The 25,454-nt window shown below is 43.8% G+C and overlaps 1 protein-coding gene across 2 annotated transcripts; it reads left to right on the top strand.

Annotated features, from left to right (window-relative positions):
- The first annotated feature begins 3,522 nt into the window (after positions 1-3,522).
- On the top strand, positions 3,523-14,547 carry LOC118077285 (keratin, type II cytoskeletal 4-like). 2 transcript variants are annotated; one of them, XM_060272113.1, is made up of 10 exons: positions 3,523-4,164; positions 6,384-6,604; positions 8,029-8,089; positions 8,207-8,302; positions 9,258-9,422; positions 10,673-10,798; positions 11,157-11,377; positions 12,524-12,558; positions 13,584-13,733; positions 13,770-14,547. In XM_060272113.1, exons 1-10 carry the CDS (start codon positions 3,643-3,645, stop codon positions 13,847-13,849), a joined length of 1,677 nt encoding a protein of 558 aa, XP_060128096.1. In that variant the 5' UTR covers positions 3,523-3,642; the 3' UTR covers positions 13,850-14,547. The 2 variants fall into 2 exon arrangements, with proteins under 2 accessions (XP_060128096.1, XP_060128095.1); XM_060272112.1 differs by having other exon boundaries at positions 13,584-14,547.
- Positions 14,548-25,454: the final 10,907 nt, after the last annotated feature.

Below are 25,454 nucleotides of genomic sequence, written 5' to 3'. Positions count from 1 at the left end.
GTCAGAGATCTGGCATCCACCATAAAAATATTGCCAGCAGCACCCCTGTTAGCTGCTCAGAGCCAAATTACATATTTAAACACCGGTAAACCAACCCATGATAGACTCCCCCCCCCCTTTATGTCATGAGAAGGTGTGATGGGCAGGGAGGTAGAGGTAGGTGCTTATAATCCTTTCCCTTGGTTGCATCCAGCTAAATTTCATGCAGAGCAGTCCCACTGGACTGAAAGTTAGTCATGGCCATTAAATTCAATGGTTCTGCTCTGAGTAGGACTAAGGTTGACTACAACCCTCTGCTTGTAGCCTCAGACGGCTCTCCAGTCTACCCTGGGTGGGAGGAGTCCAACTGTGTGTGTTAGAGAGAGAGAAACCATGTGGGAAGCAATTTTGAATGGAGAAGCAGAGGGCAAGACAAATCCACAAGGTCTGATTCCTCACGGTGAACCAGGGGCGCTCCTTGTCCCAAACATCCAAAAATCTTATAGCATCTCGAAGACTACCACCTTTATTTTTGCGTGCATTTCTGTGGTGGCAATGAATAAGCCAACCATTCAGGTGTCATCATCACACTCTTGGGCACCTAGGTATGGTCTTTGTGTGGCGATGACCCTCCTTCCCATGAAATAAGACACAAGACACACTGTATAGATTTTAAATGGGCGAAAAGGCCACGACCTTATTGGTTTCGGATGTTGAGCGGTATTAGCTTAGGCATTGGAACCTAACCACTATATCTGACTGCAACCCGTGTGTTGCAGTCTGTGAGAAGTTAACTACCAGCAAGGTGCCCAGTGATGTACAGCTACCGGAACCCCCTCTGGGGCTACCGTTTGGGCGTGCATTACGGCCCTGACCTCCGCAGGCTCAGGACAAGCTCCGCCCCCGGAAACCTTTAACGGAATACTTCTCCACTCTCTGGGCAGATGATGACATAATCTGCCCCGCTTTTATTCATTTATGCAAATTTCCAATGCCTAACCGCCACTCGAGCCTCCTAAGGCTCGCCGCCAATACCCTCACACCCGCAACCGATGTCTTATTCCCCTAATTATATCGCCTAACCAAATGTCATTTCCTAGTGGTGATAGGTGTACCCCGTCATTGCGATAAAGGGCTGCTTCACTGTGTTTTATATCGGGATGCGAGATTATCTGACCCTCTAGCGACAGCACCCTGCGAACCACGGAGGAATTAAGGAGCCTCCTTGTTTTGTTCAGAACATTGGGGGCAGTGCCCATCACGCCAAATGCGCCTCTCCAGCAAAGAGGACCACAGCAACGTCATCCCAGGGAAGGAAACCAACAGCCTCTCAAAGTCCTCAAATATTTTCCATTTCAAGTCCACCGCATTGCTGTAGGCCAAATCATTTCCCCCAATCTGTATGACCAAGACATGGGGGGGGGGGTCCCAGTGAAGCAGCCCTGTCTTGGACAGCTGGCAGGAGTTCACTCCACCGCATACCCCATCTCGCAATCCATGACACATTGACGCTTTCCGTGAGGGGGAAGTGGGCAAAGAGGCCGAGTTCCCGCCTCCACCCCGTTTAAAAGGAGTGAAGCCCCGCCCCCTGGCCGACCTTACTGGTCGGCCCGGGCGTGACGTAGGCGGGAACTCCCTAGACGCGAGGGGGCTGGCTCCCAGCCCCATCGTGAGAGTACAGTTGGGTCCCGCCCACAACACCACCTCCGTTGGGATGCGGAAGTGGTTTTGTGCCTCTGCTGGGTGATCTGATTTGGGGCAGTAAGCATTTTAGATTAGGGTACAGGGTGTCTATAAGCAAGGACAAGCCTACCATCCAAGGCTTGTCGGGGTGTAATGCCATTGCCTAGACGGGCTGTGGATGATCGGTGACATGTTGGAGTGGTTTTAACTGGGAGGTGCAGGTGAGCCCTGCTGGTGCTCTGTCACCACTTGTCAGCTCTGTCAATCGGAGAATTAAAGCTCCAATTCGACAGCTTTCTGGGCTTATCACAGTGAATGAACTGTAACACTTACCTGAATAAGTGCATTGTGATTCCATGTGAATAGAATTTTCAACAGTTCATATACCATCTGTAATGCTCCGTGACTTGTGATGAGTCAAGTATCACATTGTTCTACCTTTTTTCTCCCTAACATTAGGGATGGGCAAATCTCTCTATGTTAAGTTTCTCTCAGTGTTCAGTCATAAGTGCTGTTTCCCACGTTTCTGCATCAGTTTGAATTTTTTTGTCATAACCCAAATACATTTTTTTCCCCGCATGCAGTTTTGACTGATTTGCCTATTTTGGCAAGTTATTGCCCCAATAGAACGTGCGTTTGTATGCTGTTTTTACTAACTTTTGCATTTATGCACACTTTCCTCCAGTTTATGCATTTTTTGCGCTCATCATTTGGCTGGTAAACTGCACAGCAAAATTCAGAGAAGTTCAAATGTCCAAGGGAGGTTGTGCTTCTGTTCACATATAGTTTCGAGAAGGTAGATTAATCTTTGAATGCAAACTGAAGCAAATCTCCTTCCCATCCTTAAGCCTTTCCCTCCCAGAGTACCTTACACGATAATGTATTGCTGCTTTTTCATTCTCTTAAAGAAGGCAGTTTTTCCTGCATTCCTGCCGTATCCAGGCAGATTGAAGCATATTGGGTTTTGGATTGCTTTTTCAGTGGTTACCACCCATCTTTGTCCCACTTAAATGCGAACTGTGCTGCATTTAAAATGGTAAACTCCTTGGGGCAGAGCCTTTCTGCAAAGTGACATGCACACTGATAGAGCTATATAGATAACTGTGATAAAAGAAAGATGGGATATAACATTTTAAAATAAAGAATAAATGTAGAATGAATAAATGGTTGCTGCGAGTGAGGGGAGAAAAACATCAAGCATGCCACCTTGAGCTCCTTGGAGGAAGAGCTGGATAAAAATGTTAGAAAGCCCACAAGAGGCCTTGCAAGCTACAAGTTCTTTCCTGCTTAGCTGAATATTGTCATTTGTTTGGCGTTTCAAATTGAGGTAGTGTCTTTTTCTCTACCCAACCTCCCGTCCCTTTGAGAAATCTGAAAGTCAGATTTGATGTTGCATTTATTTCCAAGAAGAAATGCCCATATGTGTGGTGCAATTGTGGGTGTGTATTTTTTTTTAAATGTGAACTCTGCATGTCAGAAGGTTAATTTTGGAACCCTCTGAAAGGAACCATCTGCCATCGAGTTTCAGAAAAGGGAGTGATGGGGATATCTCAGCCAGGGGATTATTTCCCCTGCAGGGCAAAAGAATGTCAAGGAAACCTGCCATGCCCTGCCATTCAGGCAAGGCTCATAGAGAACGCTAGTTGACAGAAGGGTGATGCAGGTAATCTGGGGTCGCCAGGAGTTCACTGTCAGGCTGCAGGTTCTTCTCCAGCTCTTTGGGGTGTGTTTCAGGGAAGGTCAGTTTCTGGCACAGAGTAAGAGGGAGGGTGCCAAGCACACCTAAGCTCAAGAATACAATATAAAAAAAATGACTACTTTCTTTCCTCCACTCCCCTGTCACCCAGCCAACTCTCCGAACGGATAAAAAGGTAGATTTTCCTCCCTCCTGCCAGAGGGGCTCAGCTTCATTCATTACTGGGAACTCTTCCTTGGAACATCACTGCTTACACTACCAGCAAGACAACCTCTCCTCTAGCCATGTCTCGCCAGTCCTGTGCCCGGAGCATTGGAGGAGGGTTTCCGAACAAGGGTTTCAGTTCCAGCTCTGTCTGCTTTGGGGGTGGAAACAAAGTCAGCTTCAACACTGCTTCCATGTCCCGTGGATGTTCTGTCCGTAGCGGAGGCGGAGGCGGAGGCTTTGGCAGCAGGAGCCTGCATAACATGGGGGGCAGCAAGAGAATCTCCTTTGGTGGATATGGTGGCGGTGGCTTTGGCGGGGGTCTCAGTGGCGCCTGTGGCCAAGGGGGTGGGGGCTTTGGAGCTGGTGGTGGCCTTGGTGGTGGCCTTGGCGGTGGCTTTGGCGGTGCAAGTTTCCCTGGACTTGCAATCTGCCCTCCATTCCCAGGATGCCCACCTGGAGGCATCAAAGAGGTGACCATCAACCAGCACCTCCTGCAGCCCCTCCACCTGGAGATAGACCCGGAGATCCAAAAAGTGAGGACAGAAGAAAGGGAGCAGATCAAGACCCTCAACAACAAGTTTGCCTCCTTCATCGACAAGGTGAAATGATTTTAGAGAGCATCTAACTTGCATGTAGCTCCAAGACTTTCTCTTTCTCTTTCCTTTTTGTTTTTCAGTATGAAGGCCTTTTGTCTTGTGTATTGTGTCTATCAGATCTGGTCTGATTTGTATTTTTTAAAACAATAACAATGAATTTCAAGGCTGAAAAATGATGAAGCCATTTAAAAAGTGTTGGTTTGCCAGTTTTGTTATGATTCTTTCTAATTTGCCTTGTTACAAAATCTCAAATCAAGAGGTTTTATATTTAACTTGCATACTTCATGGAGGTGTGGTCAAATGTGAGTCCCCAAGGGTATGCCAGTCCTGATTCTCTTAAAAATCTGTACCAAAGTAATTGCCATGGCTCCCTACAAAGGATTCTGGTTACTGCAGTTTGGTGAAGCAGATGCTTATTCTCAGAGAGCCTTCCCCATTGCAGAACTATACTTCTCAGGATGCCCTAGGCCAGGGTATGACCTGACTGTTAAACCTGTGCAAGTATGTACTATTGACATGCCCATTTGCATAATGTTGTCAGTACTAATCAATAAGCAGTGAAATATAACCTGGGGAAAGGTGGGCATACGTCGTCGTCCCCCGGACAATCCTGGACCAATACCCAGAAACTACCATGTTGATCCTGTAGTGACCCTTCTCTAACATACAGATAGGAAAGGGGAGAAGCTATTTTGAATCCCACTAAACTGAGGGTGTTAGATGTGCATTGAATGTACAGCTGACCTGCATCATACGTGCATCGGTGATGCAACAAATCCTTGTGCCTTCTTCTTTCCTTTTCTGGTCTTCTCCTCATTGCATCCCTCAGCCACCTATTGTGACTCAAGGGTCTTGGGGAGCCTTAAAAAGTAGTGGCTGCAGTACAGAACATGCAACTGGAAGGTCTCCCTGCTTGTGGGAAATGCAAAGGAAACTCTAGAATGATGGAAGGAGATGCATAAGTGGTTTTAGGAGAACTTATGGGTGTGGTTTTCTGGCAAAGCAACATCAGCAGGCAAGTTTGGACTAATGACCATGTCCAGTACAGTCATACTTCAGTTTAAGTACGCTTCAGTTTGAGTACTTTCAGTTTAAGTACTCTGCGGACCCATCTGGAACAGATTAATCCACTTTCCATTACTTTCAATGGGAAAGTTCACTTCAGGTTAAGTACGCTTCAGGTTAAGTATGGACTTCCAGAACCAATTACACTCATATTTTGAGTTAAGTACGCTTCAGGTTGAGTACTCCACGGACCCGTCTGGAACTGATTAATCCACTTTCCATTACTTTCAATGGGAAAGTTTGCTTCAGGTTAAGTACGCTTCAGGTTAAGTACAGACTTCCGGAACCAATTGTGTACTTAAACCGAGGTACCACTGTACTCCATAAGAGGACACAGGTCAAAATCCAGCACCTGTTGCTGTGGTTTCAGTTATCCAGGAGTTGAGCAATGTGAAGATTACCCGGATGCTTTTAAAAGCCCAGAAGGTGATGGTCACACCCTCATCATGATTTGCTGTATGCAAGCACATCATGCTTGCTGTATGTGCATCCATTGATTCTGCATTATCCCAAAGTTAAAAAAGCTAGCTTGTTCTTCTGGTTAAAGATATGCTAAAACAGCTTGACTTGTTTCCTATAATATATTACCTACATTTCAAAATTAAGCTTAACCAACTGCAACCTTTGAAATAGCAGGATGTGCATTATACCACTGCCAACCTTGGACAACCTGGTTCCTTCCAGATGTCCTGGACTACAACTCCCAGGACATCTGGGTGGGAGTATTAATTTAGAGCATCTGGAGGATATCAGCTTGGTGATGGCTTCTCTACACATGCACATATTATGTTAATACACAGCAGTCCCTTCTGACACTGTTGGTTAGAGCATGGTGCTGATAATGCCAAGGTTGCAGGTTCAATCCCCGTATGGGACAGCTGCAGTTGGACTAGATGGTCCTCAGGGTTCCTTCCAGCTCTACAATTCTATGATTCTTTTATTTAACTTCAAAGAAGCAGAGAAGAGAAAGCTTGCTCTATAGAAATTCACATTAGCATCATTTTTATAAAAAGGAACCCCAAACTCTTCAAAAAACCAAAAACAGGGACAGAACAGGAATAGCGATTTACCCCAGGAACTGCCCTCCCCTTTAAAGGCAATTAGAGTACATTAAAATAACCCTTTCTTTCTCTACCCTTATTCTTTGTTTGGTTCAGGTCCGTTTCCTAGAGCAGCAGAATAAGGTTCTTGAGACCAAATGGAAACTCTTACAAGAGCAGGGCCAAGGGACTGGCATTGGTCAAAAGAATCTTGATCAGTTCTTTGAGGCTTATATCAACAACCTCAGGAAGCAGCTTGAGTGTCTTCAGAATGAGAGGAGAGGCCTGGAATCAGAGCTGAAGAACTTCCAAGATCTTGTGGAGGATTACAAGAACAAGTAAGGGATTATAGAATCAAAATAATTGGGTATCAATAAATGATCTTCCCCGCCGGTGCAATTGAGGGTGGATGGGCCAGGCCAGGACCAGACTACCTATTTGAAAAACCAGACAAGGCCTTTTGATGATGCTAGGATGACAGAAAATAGAAATATTAACTATTTATTTATTTAAAATAAAAGCATATATACCCACAATTAGACAGAAGGCCTCAGATGTGTGTGTGTGTTTGGTTTGCCTCTTAGCTTGGGCACTCAACACTGAATGTTCAGTGCCAGTAAGAAGTCACAATTTAATTGTGGCATCATGCCTCTGGTGGGACCTAACTTCCTCTTGAATTTGAATTCAACCCTGGTAGAAATCTGATGGATTTGGAAAGGGATTATTCTATTTTATGCTCTCAAATCCTCTGTGAGACTGTCCCTAGAGCATTCATTCAAGCTCATGTGATTGTATCTTTTTGGGGCTCTTTGCACCTTTATAATTATTGCAGCTAAGGTGAAAAACTATGGCTGACTTCCAATAACTCCTAACGTTGAAATATATGATTTTACAAATTGTTTTGCTTTTCATTGCTCAAGACCCAATGAAGTCCAGTAACATGATTACACTACACTATAATTGGGCAGGGAATACCGTGGGCTTCAGATGTTGTACACTAGAACCTCCATATTCCCTAACCATTGGCCATGCTAGCTGAGGCTGATGGGAACTGTAGTTCAAAAAATCAGGAGGGCACCAGACTGGCTATGTCTGCTGTAAATCCTAGCAAAAATGGTGACCCACAGCTTGAATTCTGACAAACAGGTCCATTGGGCAGCCCTAAGGTATGCATTTGGTGGCACTTGAAAATAGGTACTGTAAATTAATAAACTCTTGAGCCAGGAAAGTATGTTGTAAATCAGGGTGGTGTTCAACAGAATCTTTGTTTGCTTGATGCCAAAGAATGTAGAATGCCTCTTGGCAGAGGACAGTGTCAGAAGAATGGGAACAATGAAGAATGTTCTATGAGTTATAAACCTAGGCTATCAAGTAACCCGCAAAATTGGGGATTGATCATTCCCTTTCACTTGCAGGCCAAGCAATTTCACAAGGCCTTTGATTGTTAAGAAAATCTAGAAAGAAGAAGGCAGGTCTAGATGTCCTTTGCTCAACCCCAACCCCACCTGATCTAGATTTTCTATAAAGAAAAGTCCAGACCAAGATTTTTTAATCAAACAATTCTGTGGAATAAAAAAAGCAATATTTCACATATTACTTCTATTTTATTATTTTCTGCTGCATCCAAGATTTAAGGTTCTTAAAAGAAATCGGACCCCCCCCTTTTTTACTAGAAATTGGGGAGTGTAGATAGATGTTGGAAAAGACACACAAAATTGTGCCAAAGTATTTATACCTGATGTTCTTTCTTTGCATTGACCAGATATGAGGAAGAAATTAACAAGCGCACGGCAGCAGAGAATGACTTTGTGCTCTTGAAAAAGGTAAGTGTACCACTCTTTTTGGCTCCTTTGCAGTGGTTCGGAGGTGCAAGATATGTGTGTGTGTTTGTCTCCATCATTGTGTGCGAAATACAAACGTTTCTCTGTCCTTTCCTTCAGGATGTGGATGCTGCTTACATGAACAAAGTAGAATTGCAGGCGAAACTGGACTCCTTGACAGATGAAATCAACTTCTTGAGATGCCTGTACGAAGCTGTAAGTGGTCTTGCTGAGTTTTTGCGGCCTCCTGGGAGAACACTAGAGTGATGCGAATTTGGGGGCTCTTGATTTATAGCAGGGAAGTGGGATGGAATGCTGGGTGGAGTTAAGAGTGAGTGACAGGTAGAGAGTCATTTTGGAAATGACAGTTGGAGGAAGAGATACAGAAGTGAGGGATGGAGATTAGAGAGGTAATGGAAGCATATGTATAAGAGTTGGGACTGCTGTTATGAAAGTTAGGCTACTCTAAAATGTTAGATTAGGAAATTATTCTGTGTCTGATGACTACCTGTTTTGGGTGTCACATTGCTTAATTGTGTTTTAGGGGTGTGCACAGGCCCTAAGTTTCCCCTTCTACCTGTGCCCTTGTAAAAAATACAGTCTGCCTTGAGTCACCCTGTGCTGTCTCCGCTTCGATCTGTAATTCATCTTCTGAGCTGCTGTCTAAAATGAAGCTCACAGTTTTCCCATTCACTATAATGGGAACTCTTTTATGCCCTTCATTGTTCTGCAGAAGGTTCAAAAGTGCATTGCATCCTCTCCATAAGACATCCTTGCAATGCATAAATCCACATGCACGCAACATCATCTGCTGTTATGACAGCAACTTGACTACTATAGTACTGTATATTATAACAGCTAATTTTCATGTCCAACTTTTGGGATGCCAGAAAGTTCTATGCATAGCTTTTAGAAGGACAGACCTTTTGCAGGTGTGCCAATATGGACTACCACAGCCATTAGTCACTTTTAGAAAATAATAATAATAGACAAATGCCTCTACCAAGGGGAGAGGTAAGTTATAAATCAACATTTATGGTGAAAAAACATGATGTGACCATGGCGCTGTCTACATATTTATTGATTTATTTAAGGTAGATGTACTCTACACATTAGCCAAATGAACTCCCATGGCAGCTTACAAAAATCAGTAAATCGATTTCTTTGGCAGGAATTGAGCCAGATGCAGCAGACTGTTTCTGACACCTCAGTTGTCCTCCAAATGGACAACAACCGGAATCTGGATTTGGACAGCATCATTGCAGAGGTCAAAGCTCAGTATGAGGAAATTGCTCAGAAAAGCCGAGCAGAAGCAGAGTCTTGGTACCAGTGCAAGGTGAGTTCTCAGGCCTATCAAGCCTTGCCAGTCTCAAATGACCTCCTTGAGCAAAAACCAAATCCAAACAAACAAAGAGACTCTTGTTGTTCATTAGTGGCAAAGGCCAAATGCACACAAGGCAATGTATTAAACTAGGAGTTATCTGACTTCAGCGCCGTGTGCTTTGCTTTATTTTACGGTAACTATAGAATTGCCATGGTTTTCCAATATGTTTTACATTTGCAAAGCAAGAGCGCGGGTTCAATATCTCTTGCCAGTTGAGCCATAACAACCCTGAATGAAGTGGTCCTGAGTATGCTTATGAACATACAATGTCTTCTTCTTCGGTGATCACTTGTAGCCGAGTAAGAATGTCTTCCATGAACAAGGTTTTTAACAATGAGTCCGTAAGTGACTGTGGAGGCCAGTTCTGGATCTACACGTCCTTCCACAGTGGGGACGTTGGCTTCCGCAGTTGATCACGGTGTGGATTTGCCAAGCGTGCCTTCCTCTTAGCACGTTTCTCCCTTGCGTCCTGAGTTTGAGGGTCTTCAAAGCCCCTTACACCTTTGGTAAAGGCTGTCTCCAATCGGAGTGCTCGCAGTCAAATGTTTCCCAATTTGCTGGAACAGACTAAGGCCACACAATCCAGCATTATTTACAAAGAAGCCCAGCAAACAGCAGTTGCAACATAGGAAGCTCCCTTATACTTGCTCTGACCATTGGCTCATCTGATTGAGTATTATCTATACAGAGTGGCAGCGACTCTCTCAGGCTTACAGCAGGGGTGGAGAACTTGTGGCTCTCCAGATGCTATTAGACTCCAACTTTCACGAGACCCAGCCAGCAGAGCCAGTGCTGTAGTCAAACAACATTTGGATGGTCACAGGTTCCCCACGCCTGGTTCATAGACTTCCCCAGCCCTAAATGTAGATCCTGGGATTGAACTTAGGGACCTTCCATATCCAAAGTATATGTTCTATCACTGAGCTATTGCTCTTCCCCAAGGTGCTATGTTGTCCACTGGAAACTGGCTAGTAACCTACCAGCATTGCTTCAAAATCACTTGTAGGTAAGCTTTTAATCAGGCTAGTCCACCAAGCACTGCAAAAAAAACACTCCTTTTTTGGGGGGGGGGAGACAACCTTGGAAGGATGTCAGAGGGTTTGGCAGAACCTGAGCCATTGCTCAACTGGGTTTTTGTTCGAAGAAGATTTATCTTCTTTGACATAACACAATTTAACCCCTTTCTTCTTTCTATATACCAGTACGAGGAGCTGCAGCAAACAGCTGGGAAACACGGTGACAGTCTCCGTGACACCAAGGCCGAGATCTCTGAACTGAACCGGATGATTCAGAGGATACGATCTGAAATAGAGAATGTGAAGAAGCAGGTAGGGCTGGAGGAATATATGCAAGATTAACCCAAGGGTGGAGGGGGGGGCAGAGATTTTTATTGGAATTTCACAATCTGGTCATCTTTAGTCCTGTTCTGTTGCCTGAACTGCAGCAATTCATTTAGTAACACAACTAACGGCAAGCCAAGAGATATCAGGCTGAAGTAGGATGGCCTCTTTGATTGGATGTTACCTCCTGACCTTGCACTTCAAAATAAAAATAAAAAAGGCACTCACAAATGGTTCCCAGTGACTGTAGGGGGCTGCTGCATCCAGGAGGAATGGTGCTGCTGGTATTAAAAATAAAAATGATATTTCAATAATCAGTTTTTTGGATGTCTCTCTTGCCTTTCAGTGTGAGAAGCTGCAGGCTTCCATTGCAGAAGCTGAGGAACGTGGTGAGCTGGCCCTCAAGGACGCCAGGGACAAATTGAATGAACTGGAGGGGGCCCTGCAGAAGGCCAAGGAAGAAATGACCCGTCTCTTGAGGGAGTACCAGGAGCTGATGAATGTCAAGCTGGCACTTGATATTGAAATTGCCACCTACAGGAAATTGCTGGAAGGAGAGGAGAGCAGGTGAGTGTGATGCACAGGAAGGAGATGCGTATTTGGGCTTTGCCGAAGAGAAGACAAAAAAAGAAAGAAAATCAAACTGGAGCTTCCTCTTGGGGGCAGGGGGGCGGGGAGGGAAGGCCATGAAATGTTTGACTGAGTCTCCAGCAGTTAAATTCTAAAAAGGTGAGGTGCCAAGCCTGAAGCCCACTAGGCCTGTCCACGAGATCAGAAATGTAAGGGTGGGCATTGCAATGTATACCCATTGGCGAGGAACATAGGTGCCACAAGTTCTGGATTGAAAGATCCAGGATCAGCAGCGCCGCAGCACTGGAAGTTGCTTCTACGCACTTCCGGACATGGATAGAAGCGACTTCCGATGCCGCTGTGCCCATTTCCAAAATGTCCGCAACTCCAGAAGTCGCTTCTACGCATTTCCGGACATGCGTAGAAGCGGCTCCTGGCACTGCAGACATTTTGGAAATGGGCACAGCGGCATTGGAAGTCGCTTCCATGCATGTCCGGAAGTGCGTAGAAGCGACTTCCGGTGCCGGCGTGGCACCAGAAGAACATGGCAGGAGCTCTGTAATCCGGGGGGAATACAGGGTATTTTGCCATTCGGGACACCTGCGGGAAATGGTAAGAAAATACGGGGGTTTCCCGGGGAAAACGGGGTACTTGGCAGCTATGGCGAGGAAAGCATGTACTGCAGTGATGGGGGATTGTAGGATCTACAAACGTTGCTGGGCTACAACTCCCACCATCCCTGATGGTTCTCCATGCTGAGAACTGTAGTCCAGCAACATCTGGAGGGCCATTGTTTGCCCATCCCTGTGGTACTGCATTACAGTGGTACCTCGGGTTAAGAACTTAATTTGTTCTGGAGGTCCGTTCTTAACCTGAAACTGTTCTTAACCTGAGGTACCACTTTAGCTAATGGGGCCTCCTCCTGCTGCCGCACCTCCGCCGCACGATTTCTGTTCTCATCCCGAAGCAAAGTTCTTAACCCGAGGTACTATTTCTGGGTTAGCGGAGTCTGTAACCTGAAGCGCCTGTAACCTGAAGCGTCTGTAACCCGAGGTACCACTGTATTGTTCAGTATTTTGTGTATGAATGCCCAATTGGATCTCATCTCTTGCCTAAACACCAGGTTTTTCCTCTCCTTCACAGGATGTCTGGAGAGTGTCAGAGCACCGTGAGCATCTGTAAGTAGTGACTCTGTACTCAACTTTTAAAATTAGTGGCACTATCCTATAACCAGCTGCTCTGGAAAATGGCATGCGCTGGCACCACTGTGTCTTGATGTGGTTTTGACAACAGTAGTCATAGTAAATATGCACCAAGCTCTTAAGCACCGTAAATATGGACATAGAAGGAAAGTTGTGGAGGCAGAATGTGGAATCAGGGCTGTGGAAGATCCCCCCTTGCACTATCCTGAACACCACCACAAATGCAACTGTGTTGGTGAAACTCCAGTGTGCTGTAGCAACATGCCAGAAGGAGGTTGAAACTCAAGAAAGTCAGGGATGATGGGAGTTGTTGTCCAACAACACCTGGAGAGCCACAGGTTCCCTGTCCCTGATTTTAAATGTTACAAAAATACCATGTGGGAACAACCTTTGTATGTGATGCTGGGTTTGCATTGCTTCATGCTCATGGGTTGATAACATTTGTAACTCATTCAAAGCAAGCCAATAAACTTCATGGCTGAATAGGGATCGTTTGGAACCCAGCATCCCTTTAGTGCAAGGATGGAGAACTTGTGGCCCTCCAGCTGCTGCTGGACTGTAACGCCCATCATTCTTGACGATTGGCCATGCAGGCAAGGACTGATGGCATCTGGAGTTCAGCAACATTTGGAAGGCCACAGGTTCCCTGCTTTAGTTCGAGTTCAGTGCTTAAGCCCTTACACGCCACACACTTTCTCAAATGACTCTCATTACATGGATGACTCCTTGGCCCTGGAAGTTTCACTTGTCTTATTTTAAGATGCAAAGTAGCTGGAAGTTCTTTCTTTCCCTTTCTTTCTTTCTTTTACAACGACTTGCCATCTCTTCAGGCAATGGCTTGCATGCTCCACTGGTGCATTCCTTGGACAGAATGCCCTGGGACAGAGACAAAGTAGTGCCACCCCCATGCTCAGTGCTAGAGAACTACATTCCAGGCATTAATTGGCCTTATTAGTCCATAAAACCACCGCAATGCTAACTATGCTTGTGTTCCTTTCCAGCTATGGTTGGCTCCTCCTCTACTACTTCTGGCGGTGGATATGGTGGCGGATTTGGAGGTGGATTTGGAGGTGGAATGTGCTATGGAGGAGGATCTGGTGGCCTTGGTGGATTCAGCTCTGGAAGCGGAAGAGGTGTTTGCAGCATAGGAGGTGGAGGAGCTTGCTCTGTCGGCGGAGGATATGGAGGAGGATATAGTTCCGGAGGCACCATTGTGAAAAAAACCACCACATCCTCTCATTCCATCAAGTCTTCAAGCAGGAAATAAGAAGCAACAGGTGCAGGGATGACAACATCAGCATGGATGAAAGAACCGTTTTTCTGAAGACTTCTGCAAAGCCACCCTGAACAGAATCTTGGCGCCTTTCAGAAAAAATGGACTGTGCCCCTTATGGCCATTATGGCTGCTCTTCCAGGATATTTTTTAAGTCTTGCATTGTTTGGGTGGGATACAGACTCAATTAGCTGAACTTCAGTACCATTGAGTTCTGTGAGACCTGTCATTGCTAACTTGTCTCATTTATGTCAGTGGGACCTTAGTTCATCTAACGTAGTCGGTATCCAACCCAACCCAAACTTAGTCTGTAGCCCACCCTTTGTTGTTGACACATTTCATGCCCCTAACATAATTAGGTCTAGTCAACAGATGTGTAATATGCGAAGGCTGTGTTTGCATGAACAAGGGCAAACAGTATTAGGTAGTTCTATAGAGGTTATTCTAGGCAATGTGTGCATTGTCTTTGCACCATTCACACATCTTTTATGTAGAGCAGCACCCTCTGTCCTAGATAGCCCAGAATTCTCACTGGCTGTGCTTCAACTGAGGATACACTTTTATCTCTTTGGTGGATTGAAACACCGGGGGCAGGCTTCACTCTGGATAGGTACGGTTCACACGAGAAAACAATTCTAGGAGTCAGGTTATTTGAGTCTCATAACGTTTAAAGAGTACTGCTGTTTTGTCTACATTCTAACTCCTCTGAATGAAACCTGATGGAGAAAGAATGTGAATTACATCAAAAACTGCTTATGTGAGCACAGCCTTCATGTTTTGCTCATTCAATCAAATCAGTGCTATTTTTCTAGAAAAAAGAGGTGCTGGAACTCACCACAAGCACCTCCCTCATTCTCTTAAATGGCAATGGCGCCCACCTGAGAGGTGCCAGAACTGAGTTCTGGAGAGTTCTGGCTGGAAAAAAAAGCCCTGATACAAATGAATATCTTTCCAGCTACTCTCCTGTGATTACCTGCCTGTGGTTTTGCTGAGTAATAATGGTTACTTACTTAAATGAATATGCAAAATACCAGCAGCTAAAAGGTAGGGGCATGTGATCTTGCCAAAGTCACACTCCTTTAAGTCCCATTGACTCCAATGAGAGAGCTTAAGCAGAGGCTTAAGTCATTCCTATTGAAAGCAAGACGGCTTATCCAGATTTAACTTTAGCCGCTTTGTGCTCCACATTCTGTCTTTCTTTTTGTAATGGTCTTGAAAATCTTTTTGTTTTGGTGGTGATTCCTTTTCTCTCGCGTGTGATCACTTGCAGCTCATTAAACTCTAAGTGAAGAGAACAATGGTGTCTTCTGGATTTTTGCCAAGAGCTTTTATGCTGGGATAATAATCATGAAAGCCTTATGATGGAGGATAAGGCTATCAATGACTACAGTGGTGCCTTGACCATAGCTGCCAAGTTTTCCCTTTTCTCACGAGGAAGCCTATTCAGCATAAGGGAAAATCCCTTTTAAAAAGGGATAACTTGGCAGCTATGGCCTTGACTTATGAAGACGATCCATTCCGCGGCGCTCTTCATAAGTCGAAGCCTTTGGTTGTTGAAGTGCCCATTGTACGCATGCGTGAAACGCAATTTTGCGCATGCACAGAATGGGCGCGTGGCAAAAAGACTTCCAGGTTTGCTGACTTCATAAGTCGAAACCTTTGAAAGTCGAGGCATTCGTATGTCGAGGTACCACTGTAGTAGCCATGAAGACTCTCTTCTGCCTCCATTGTGAGAGATAATGTGTCTCTATATACCAGTAAGAGGCAATTACAAGAGAGGAAAGTGTTCTTGCACTCAGGTCCCATAAGCAACTGTGAGAACAGTCCCTCTCTCTCTCTGTGTGTGTCTCCATTCTGCGCTGAAACAGAATATGGGGTTGGGGTCCATTCCCATTGCAGGTGTGAACTTCACAGCCAAAACTTCCAGTAACAGGCCAAGAAAGGCAGAGGGAGGTGGAGAAAGGGCTTTAGAGGAGGATGGCAGAATGGGAGGCTTTGGAGAAGGAGGAGGAGGAGGAGAGTTTGGATTGGATATTCCGCTTTATCACTACCCTAAGGAGTCTCAAAGCGCGGCTAACATTCTCATTTCCCTTCCTCCCCCACAACAAACACTCTGTGAGGTGAGTGAGGCTGAGAGACTTCAGAGAAGTGTGACTAGCCCAAGGTAACCCAGCAGCTGCATGTGGAGGAGCGGGGAAGCAAACCTGGTTCACCAGATTACGAGTCTACCGCTCTAAACCACTACACCACACTGGCTCTGGAGGGAGAGGGCAGGGAAGTGGAGGCAGATGTAAAACTGGGAGGGCAGGCAAGGAATTGATGGTGGAGGGGACGGGGCAAGATAGACTGAAAGGGACTGACACATGGCTCAGAGCTTGACAACTGGAGCATCCTCTAATCTGGAGTATATATAGACCACAAGCATTGGACCTGGGCCTGTCTGTGACTCCAGATTCCTTGATGCCCTTTAATCACCCTGTTCAAAAAAAGGTGCAAATTAGGTAGTTTCTCATTAAAATGCAATAATAACAATAATATTCAAATTTTCCCCTCTATTCCTAATTTTCAGAACCCTCTCAAACATCAGTTTCCAGGATTCTTTGAGAATAGCAATGAAAGTTAAACTTGTGGAAAACTTTGTAGTGTAAATGGCCCCCAAAGTTGAAGGGCATTTCCATTCAAATGGTGTTTGTCTGCCATGTCATGTGATCAATTATATGGGGTGGGACTTACCTGCTCCCCACATACTTTATTCAAGGTGGCACCCCTGGTCGAACACCTGAGATTGCAGCAGCATGACTGAAGTAGAGTCATGTACACAGGATTGCGTATGCGTATGCAAGTGAGACCTTCCCTTAAGTGGGGTGGTAAAACCTCATGCTGATTCACCTTCTGCTGAGACGGCCAAATGAACGGCTAGTGTCTCGCCTGAGTTTTGTAACTTTATGCTCCCAAGCGCTTCACCACCACCCACAAGGAGCAATGAAAGATGTGCTGCTTCCCTCATGGAACTCCTCCCACTGGCTTTGCAAACCTAGATTTCAGTTTCCTTTTACACCAGGTACACAATGTTCTTGCTCTGTTAGATAATGAGATAGAAGCAAGAAAAATGGGACAGTGACAAACCACTGGATTTTCTCTTAGCAGAACTATGGAATAGAGCAAGGCTCAGCAAACTTTTTCAGCAGGGGGCCAGTCCGCTGTCCCTCAAACCTTGTGGGGGGGCCAGACTATATTTCATGAAGTGTACACTAGTTGCGATAATATTATGGGTCTTCTTCATTTTCTCCCACGTGAGCAACAATGGAGGACTGGGATTGAATTGACTGCCCCACTCACAACTTTCACATGTACATTGGCTTTGGGAAACAGGTGGAATGGTCAATCAATGGCTAATTAATCTTGAAGGCTGAAAAACAGAGCCTCCATATTTCAAGGCAGTGTATGTGGAATTCAATGTCACACTGCGCTGAACATTGTGTCAGCGCAAACATTGCACTTTGCCAGATGGAATTATCCCCCTTTCCTTCCCTCACATTGTTCTGGGAAAATAAAAAAATTCCTTCAGTAGCACCTTAAAGACCAACTAAGTGTTTATTTTGGTATGAGCTTTCGTGTGCATGCACACTTCTTCAGATACACTTGAAACAGAAGCAACCAGACCCTTATATATATTCAGAGGGTGGGGTGGGGGTGATGGGAATGGGTGATGGGCTGTAAGAGTGGTAAACCTGTTGATGGCTGTTAACGACTGCTCATTACTGCAATAGGTCCTGCGGGGGAAAAACAAGGGAATTCTCCTGACCCACAAACTTGTTTGGGGGGCATCAGAGGGGCACAGGGAGGGAAAAGTGGTGGAAGCCGTTTTATATCTTTGAGTACTAAATATGAAGTTTTGTGTGGTCACTTTCTAAGAAGCCTTATCTGTCTCTGGGCAACTTGAAGCCCTAGGTTTGATGAGAGAGAGAAGAAAGGTTTCTCACGCAGCTTAACTGTTGGGATGCAGAACATTGTGTAGCTTTTTGCAGTGCCTTTGAGCTATGGAAACACTAAACTAAACTAAACTAAACTAAAAACTAAACTAAACTAAACGATATGGCCTTTGTGTTGTACTTTGAAGGTCATCTATTGCATTTAGCTGCACATAGGATAGGTGTTAGGGACACGGGTGGCACTGTGGTGTAAACCACTGAGCCTTGGGCTTGCCGGTCGGAAGGTCGGCGGTTTGAATCCCCACGATGGGGTGAGCTCCCGTTGCTCAGTCCGTGCTCCTGCCAACCTAGCAGTTCAAAAGCATGTCAAAATGCAAGTATATAAATAGGTACCGCTCTGGCGGGAAGGTAAACGGCATTTCCATGTGCTGCTCTGGTTTCTCCAGAAGCGGCTTAGTCATGCTGGCTACATGACCCGGAAAAACTGTCTGTGAACAAAGGTCAGCTCCCTCGGCCAGTAAAGCAAGATAAGTGCCACAACCCTAGAGTTGTTCACGACTGGACTTAACTGTCAGGGGTCCTTTACCTTTACATTTTAGGATAGGTGTTACCAGGTTAAGTGATTTATTTACAGCATCCTGGCAGGGCTCATAATGAAGGCTCATAATGAAGGCCTCTCTAATTGAGAAGGGGGTCCCTGGCTGAAGGCTGAATTGTCCTTAAGTGAACTCACAAGGTCTGAAATACAGTTTTCTTAGGAAACTAGGAAGACAAGGAGGGCCTGGGGCAATAATGGGAATATACTAAGGAGCTCTCTCTCTCTCTCTCTTTTGCAGAAGTAGCATGTTACTTTCCATGTCCTCCTTGTAGATCTGCATTTGTATCCTACCAATTCTTCCATTGTTTGGTACAAAACATCCAAATCAAGGTTGAGCCTTAAGGCTGATAATCGTAATAAAATCTGGAGTTGTCTGGACTTACCTCGTGTGATGCAAGAGACACATTATCTCTAAGTAGATTCATTGGCTTCCTTTGATATAGAGTTCTTGCTGACTTAACACCTTCCATGTTCTCTAAGGTACAGTGCCTGGGAAATGAGTGTTGCTGTTTGTTTGTTTTTTTAAGAAATTAGTGAATCACTTACATGTTCTTGGTTGTTGGCTTTTTTTTGCACCTGTAGTTGGGTGCGACAGCATTGTTACACTGGAACAATGCCATTCACATGTTAGGAAAAAAATTGGATGGTTTCCTATGAAAATAATGGTAAGTGTATGTGTATTAAGGGAGCAGGGGCTCCCTCAGTCCTCCTCATATACACAAGAGCTGCATTTGCATAACCATACTTCTGCTTGTCCTGCACCACAAAATCATGGGTTTGATAGGTTTTCTAGAAGTGTGGCTGAGCCCTAAGTGTACCTTTACCGAAGGTGTCATGGGCTTTGAAGACACTCGAACTCAGGACGCAAGGGAGAAACGTGCTAAGAGGAAGGCACGCTTGGCAAATCCGCACTGTGATCAACTCCCGCCCGGAAACCAATGTCCCCACTGTGGAAGGATGTGTGTATCCAGAATTGGTGTCCACAGTCACTTATGGATTCATTGTTAAAACCATGTTTATGGAAGACAATCTTACTCGGCTATGAGGGATTGCCAAAGAAAGAAGAAAGTACATGGGAAACATCTGCTGCCAATAAAAAAATTCCTTCAGTAGCACCTTAAAGACCAACTAAGTTTATATTTTGGTATGAGCTTTCGTGTGCATGCACACTTCTTCAGATTATCTGAAGAAGTCTTTAAGGTGCTACTGAAGGAATTTTTTTATTTTGCTTCTACTCAGACCAACACAGCTACCTACCTGTAACTATCTGCTGCCAATATGAGCTAAGGGTTCTCCACATGTTCCCTGGAGCCTGTGGATAGGGCTGTCAGTCTAGAAACCCATTATACAGACATTAAAACTCACTGTACATATCCATAATTAAAATACACAATACAAACATCTCATTAAAATATCAAAATATAAGTATCCATAATAAAAGCCCACAATAAAACAATCCAATTAAAACAAGATGGCTTTTAAAACAGGAGACTCAGGTTGAGTTCAGGTAGCTAAATATAGCTGTAGTCCTAAGGTCAGGGAGGGGAATTTGGAGGTGGTTCAACCATTGCATTCTGTGCCCTAGCTGGTCTTGAACTGTCAGGGCAGAAATGAAGGTAGAGGAAAGCTCTGTGTGCTTTTGCCCATTTCCTGAAGTCAAATTTTAAAACATTAAATATATATATATATATATGTATTTTCTCCACCCATTGGAAACAGTAGGAGGAAAAGATGCCCCCATTACTTCCCCATTTGGAGAGGCTCAATGAATGTCAGGATGCTGTCTCCCGGCTGGTTGACCAGTAAAGTATAAAGACAAGGAATAGTTTATTATTGTCCTTTTCTATTTCAATCTTTACAGAGAGAGGCTATAGACCCCAGCCTCTTGGATAAAGGCGTTGTCCAGAGTGAATCTCCACCTCCTGTCTTTCCCACTTCCTCATTCGTCATCATCATCATCTACGGGTGCTGCTATGTGCCCTCTGCCTTTGAGCTCTTTGCTCTCCTACTTTTAAGGCTTGTCGGGTTCTGGGAGATGGAGGGTCTAGAATGCTTTCTAATGAGAAAGTCAGTTGGGTGTTGTCCCTGCTCTCCCATGATTTCACATCTTTCCCCTCATCTGCCTCTGAGCTGCTACTTTCCTCAAACCCCTGTTGTAAATTCATATTATCTTCTTCCTCCTCCTCCCTGGTTTGGTCAGGATGCCTCCACCATTCCTCCTCTTCCCAGTAGCTTCATAAAGGTAAAGGGACCCCTGACCATTAGGTCCAGTCGCGGACGACTCTGGGGTTGAAGTGCTCATCTCGCTTTACTTGGTGAGGAAGCCGGCGTACAGCTTCCAGGTCATGTGGCCAGCATGACTAAGCCGCTTCTGGCAAACCAGAGCAGCTCACGGAAACACCGTTTTCCTTCCCACTGGAGTGGTACCTATTTATCTACTTGCACTTTGATGTGCTTTCGAACTGCTTCATATCCTTCACTAAAGGGGAATATGAACATTTGGCTTATATAGTCAATAAAGTCTTCATAGGGTTGCATTGAAAGACCCCACTTTTAATATTTTAATATGCCCTGTGGAATATTCATCCAGAAAAACTTGGAAAGATGAACTTCAAAATACAGTAAGCTCGCAACGTATGTGGGGGTTACGTTCTGGGGGTCATGCCTAAAGCCAAAACTGCATATAGTCAAAACACATGGGGTTCAATGGTGGGTGGTATTGCCAAAGTCTTTTTCCCTGGGTGCCTGCCTCCCCTCCCCCCTGCCTGTTTGTATGAGAGGAAAAGTCCAAAATATAATACTGTAATTGGACCAAGGTAGTTTCCAGAAATGCAAAGAAGGTGCAAATCCTATACACACATTTTGGGAATTGGGATGCCCCCAAACAAATAATCTGCTGGAAATTGAAGTGGAAGATATTATTGGATACAGGATACCAAAAGGACTACTCCCAGTGTCCTTCCTTCCTTCCTTCCTTCCTTCCTTCCTTCCTTCCTTCCTTCCTTCCTTCCTTCCTTCCTTCCTTCCTTCCTTCGACTACAGTATTTGGTGATGTGAGAAAGCTTGGAAATATTTTTTCACTTATTAAGAGCTGCAAGGACAGACGTTGCCCTGGGATTAAAAAAGGCAAATATGTGATCATTATTATGGACAGGTTATGTGCAGCCTGGGATGTGGGTTGTCTCTTGATCAAATTAACAAATGTTGTATGGATTAGAGAAGCAAGACAAATGGAAACTGTCAATTTTGTGGCAATACATTGAAGCACAAGAGGAATGAAGAATTCAGCCATAGACATTTTTACAATCCAAAAGGAAATAGATAACCTAGATCCGTTGTAATTTCTGATTCATCTATTGGAAAATAATATATATATATATATAAGAATAATATTGGAGAAAACTGGGTATTGAAACTTGCTTAACCTAAATCATATATCCCTGTTTCCAGCGGCCCTTGAAAGTATGCTTCACGCAGAGTATACACAGTCAGAAGTTGACCTGGCTAAGAAAACACCACCAAGAGCGTAGGGTATTATCTCCCTTATATGAAACCCCTTACTAGCTGTACGCTTGTAAAAGCATACAGAAGAAAATACAAACTGTTGGGTTTCTTTAACTGAAAAACAAACTGACTCTAAAGAAACTTTAAACTAAAGATAAATGCTTTCTCTCTTAGCAATGTTATCTACCCACTTTCAAAAACTCCCACAAACCTCCCATTAAACTATCCGAGAATTAACAGCAAACTAGCATTATAACTAAGCAACTCTCATACTAAGATTCAACTGAGGAATCTCTTAAACTGAGAGAGTGATCTACTGCGAGATGAATCAAACTGAAAGATCTAACTAAGAGATACAGAAGGCTTTCTGGCAGAGCCTTATATACAAGAAGCAGAGCCCACGCCTGTGAGCAATTAACAGAAACACCGGCATCTGTTTCTCTTAAACAGACAGTATTTACATTAGACTGGCTCTAAAGTAACTTGACTATTCAAAAAATCCAACATCATCACCATCATTTCCACAATCAATTTATTGTGTATTTTCAAAAGCACTTAATATGGAGTATTGATGCGGTAAAAAAACAGAGGGGGAATTCTGATTTCTCTGTGCAGGCTCACAATCTGAAAAGAATGGCATGGGACCAAATGAGAAGAGAGCAGGACAAAATGAGGAAAACTTGGAGAAAGCTTGGAGAAAGAGAGAGGAAAAGAAAGGGAAAGTGTTAAAAATATAGCCTTTCCCTCAATGCTAACCCAATCATAGTAGACCTATGGAAATTAAAGGCCTTGAGTTAGGCATTTTATTTATTTGTTTTACGAAATGTATATACCTCTTGATTGTAATAAAACCTCTGAGTAGGATTAACATGGGATACAACCCAAAAAACCCACCCCATTTTTTTTAAAAAAAATTGACAATTTATTAGCTCTCTGATGCACAAGGATGCTATCTTAGAGCACTGAAAGGAATCAAACAACGTATAATTGCTTACATGGTTTAGTGATAGGATTGATTGCATGTAGACTGTGTTTGTTATTGCTTGCTTGAGATACACTGTATTGTTGAACAAAGTGGGTAGTATTTGACTAGGTTTTACACAGAGTAGACACACTGAAATTAGGGAACATGATCAAGTTAAGTCTATTAATTTCAGTGGGTCTACTATGAGTAACACTTAGTTGACTACCACCCAGATTTCTACACCTCCCCCCCAAAACCAACAACAATGTACAGTGGAACCTCGATTTATGAACACCTCGGTTTACGAATATTCAGTTTCCGAACGCCGCGGACCCATCTGGAACGGATTAATTCACTTTCCATTACTTTCAATGGGTACGTTCGTTTCAGTTTATGAACGCTTCAGTTTATGAACAGACTTCCGGAACCAATTACACCCATGCTTCGGGTTAAGTACGCTTCAGGTTGAGTACTCTGCGGACCCGTCTGGAACGGATTAATCCACTTTCCATTACTTTCAATGGGAAAGTTCGCTTCAGTTTATGAACGCTTCAGTTTATGAACAGACTTCCGGAACCAATTGTGTTCATAAACCGAGGTACCAATTTACACATCTTATCTACTTAACACAAAGATGCTCCCATATGCCCAGATGCAGAATATTATGTATGTCTAGCACAAATTGGAGAGGTGTTTCAACTCTTTTTAGGGCTCCAAATACTCTCCTGTTATTGGAAATGTAACATTTATCCTCCCATGCAGAGCACCCCCTATGTGCCAGGTTCCATAGAGCTCCTGTGCAGGTGGAAAGGGCACCTCTAGAGGCATGGCCCATGATATTGAAATGCACTGGAAGGAAATGCAAATGAAGGTATTATATGTGCATCTGCAAGAAATGGATGGGTGTATTAATCATCAAGGATAGAGAAGAAGCACTGACCTGTTCATTCATGTACAAACAAGGCTTCAAAGAGTCTGATTGGCTCAACAGAAAATGATGCCAAGAAATTCTTTCTTTCTTTTTTAAAGGACAATATTTTTAAAATGGTTATTTTCTTAAATCTGCATTATTATTATTAGGGGAGCTATAGCAAAAACGCTATTTGGTGAACTCAGTCATTATTACCTAAGAAATAATGTCTGGCAAATTTTAATGGGTATATTTAATGGAGGGTAGTAAAAAGGAAAAAGAAGATGAAGACAGGGCTCATGTCCTCGAAAAATGATAACTCAGCTTGTTACAGCTTAGCTCCTGCGTGATGAATGCATTTCATAATAATAAAAAAATACATTTCACAATGACTATCTTCACAATGTTGTCTTAATAATAATAATAATTATTATTATTATTAAAGCCACTCTGAGCGGCTTTAGCAGAAATATTAAAATACAATAATTTATTAAACATTAAAAGCTTCAGATGTCCTCTAAAAGTCTGGTAGTTATTTTTCACTACTGAGAAGGCCCTCTGCCCTTTTCGCTGTAACTTGGCTTCTCGCAGTGAGGGAACCGCCAGAAGGCCCCCGGCACTGGACCCCAGTGTCTGGGCAGAATGATGGGGGTGGAGACGCTCCTTCAGGTATACTGGACAGAGGCCGTTTAGGGCTTTAAAGGTCGGCAGCAACACTTTGAATTGTGCTTAGAAACGTACTGGGAGCCAATGTAGGTCTTTCAAGACCGGTGTTATGTGGTCTCGGTGGCTGCTCTCAGTAACCAGTCTAGCTGCCACATTCTGGATTAATTGTAGTTTCCAGGTCACCTTCAAAGGTAGCCCCACGTAGAGCTCTTTGCAGTAGTCCAAGCGAGAGATAACTAGAGCATGCACCACTCTGGTGAGACAGTCCATGGGCAGGTAGGGTCTCAGCCTGTGTACCAAATGGAGCTGATAAACAGTATAGATGTGAATGTGTTTTTGTATGCCACAACTGCGGCGAGAGTATTATTAGCAAAGTACTGGAAGACACTGAAGATACCTACAGTGGAGGAATGGCAGATGAAGATGTTGGACTATATGGAACTTGCTGACCTGACTGGAAGGCTACGCGACCGGGGAGAGGAAAAGATGGAAGAGGAGTGGAAGAAATTCATAATTTATTCTAAAAAATATTGTAGAATTGATATTTGAAGAGGATTATAAGCAATTGTGTAGGTTGTAGGTTAGGAATTAAGGGTGTAAAATTATATAGGTTAGAAATGTAAGTCGGACAGTTGAATTTAAGGAAAAAATGTAATTACTATTAAAAAAAGAAGATGAAAATTTGATTAGAACCTGCTAAGTTAGAGATGTAATGAACCGTTAAAAGGAATTCTCGTGGAGGTCTATTATTGAACTATGAAATTAGGATATTGGAATGCTGATCTTTATTCTTATTTTTATTGTTAATTATTCTTTTTTTCTTTTTTTCTTAAAGTTGGATGGTTGAAGATGATATATGTTATAGGAGAATATTGTTTCTTTTTTCTCTTTTTTCTTGTTTATATGTTGGAAAATCTTAATAAAAATATTTTTTTAAAAAAAAGATAAACAGCTGCCCTGGATACAGAATTAACCTGCGCCTCCATGGACAGCTGTGAGTCCAAAATGACTCCCAGGCTGCGCAC

This window comes from Zootoca vivipara, chromosome 2 (genome assembly GCF_963506605.1).
Source record: "Zootoca vivipara chromosome 2, rZooViv1.1, whole genome shotgun sequence".
In the NCBI taxonomy this organism is placed as follows: Eukaryota; Metazoa; Chordata; class Lepidosauria; order Squamata; family Lacertidae; genus Zootoca; species Zootoca vivipara.
Note: the sequence above shows the minus strand (reverse complement) of the source record. Positions and strands in the feature narration are given on the sequence as shown.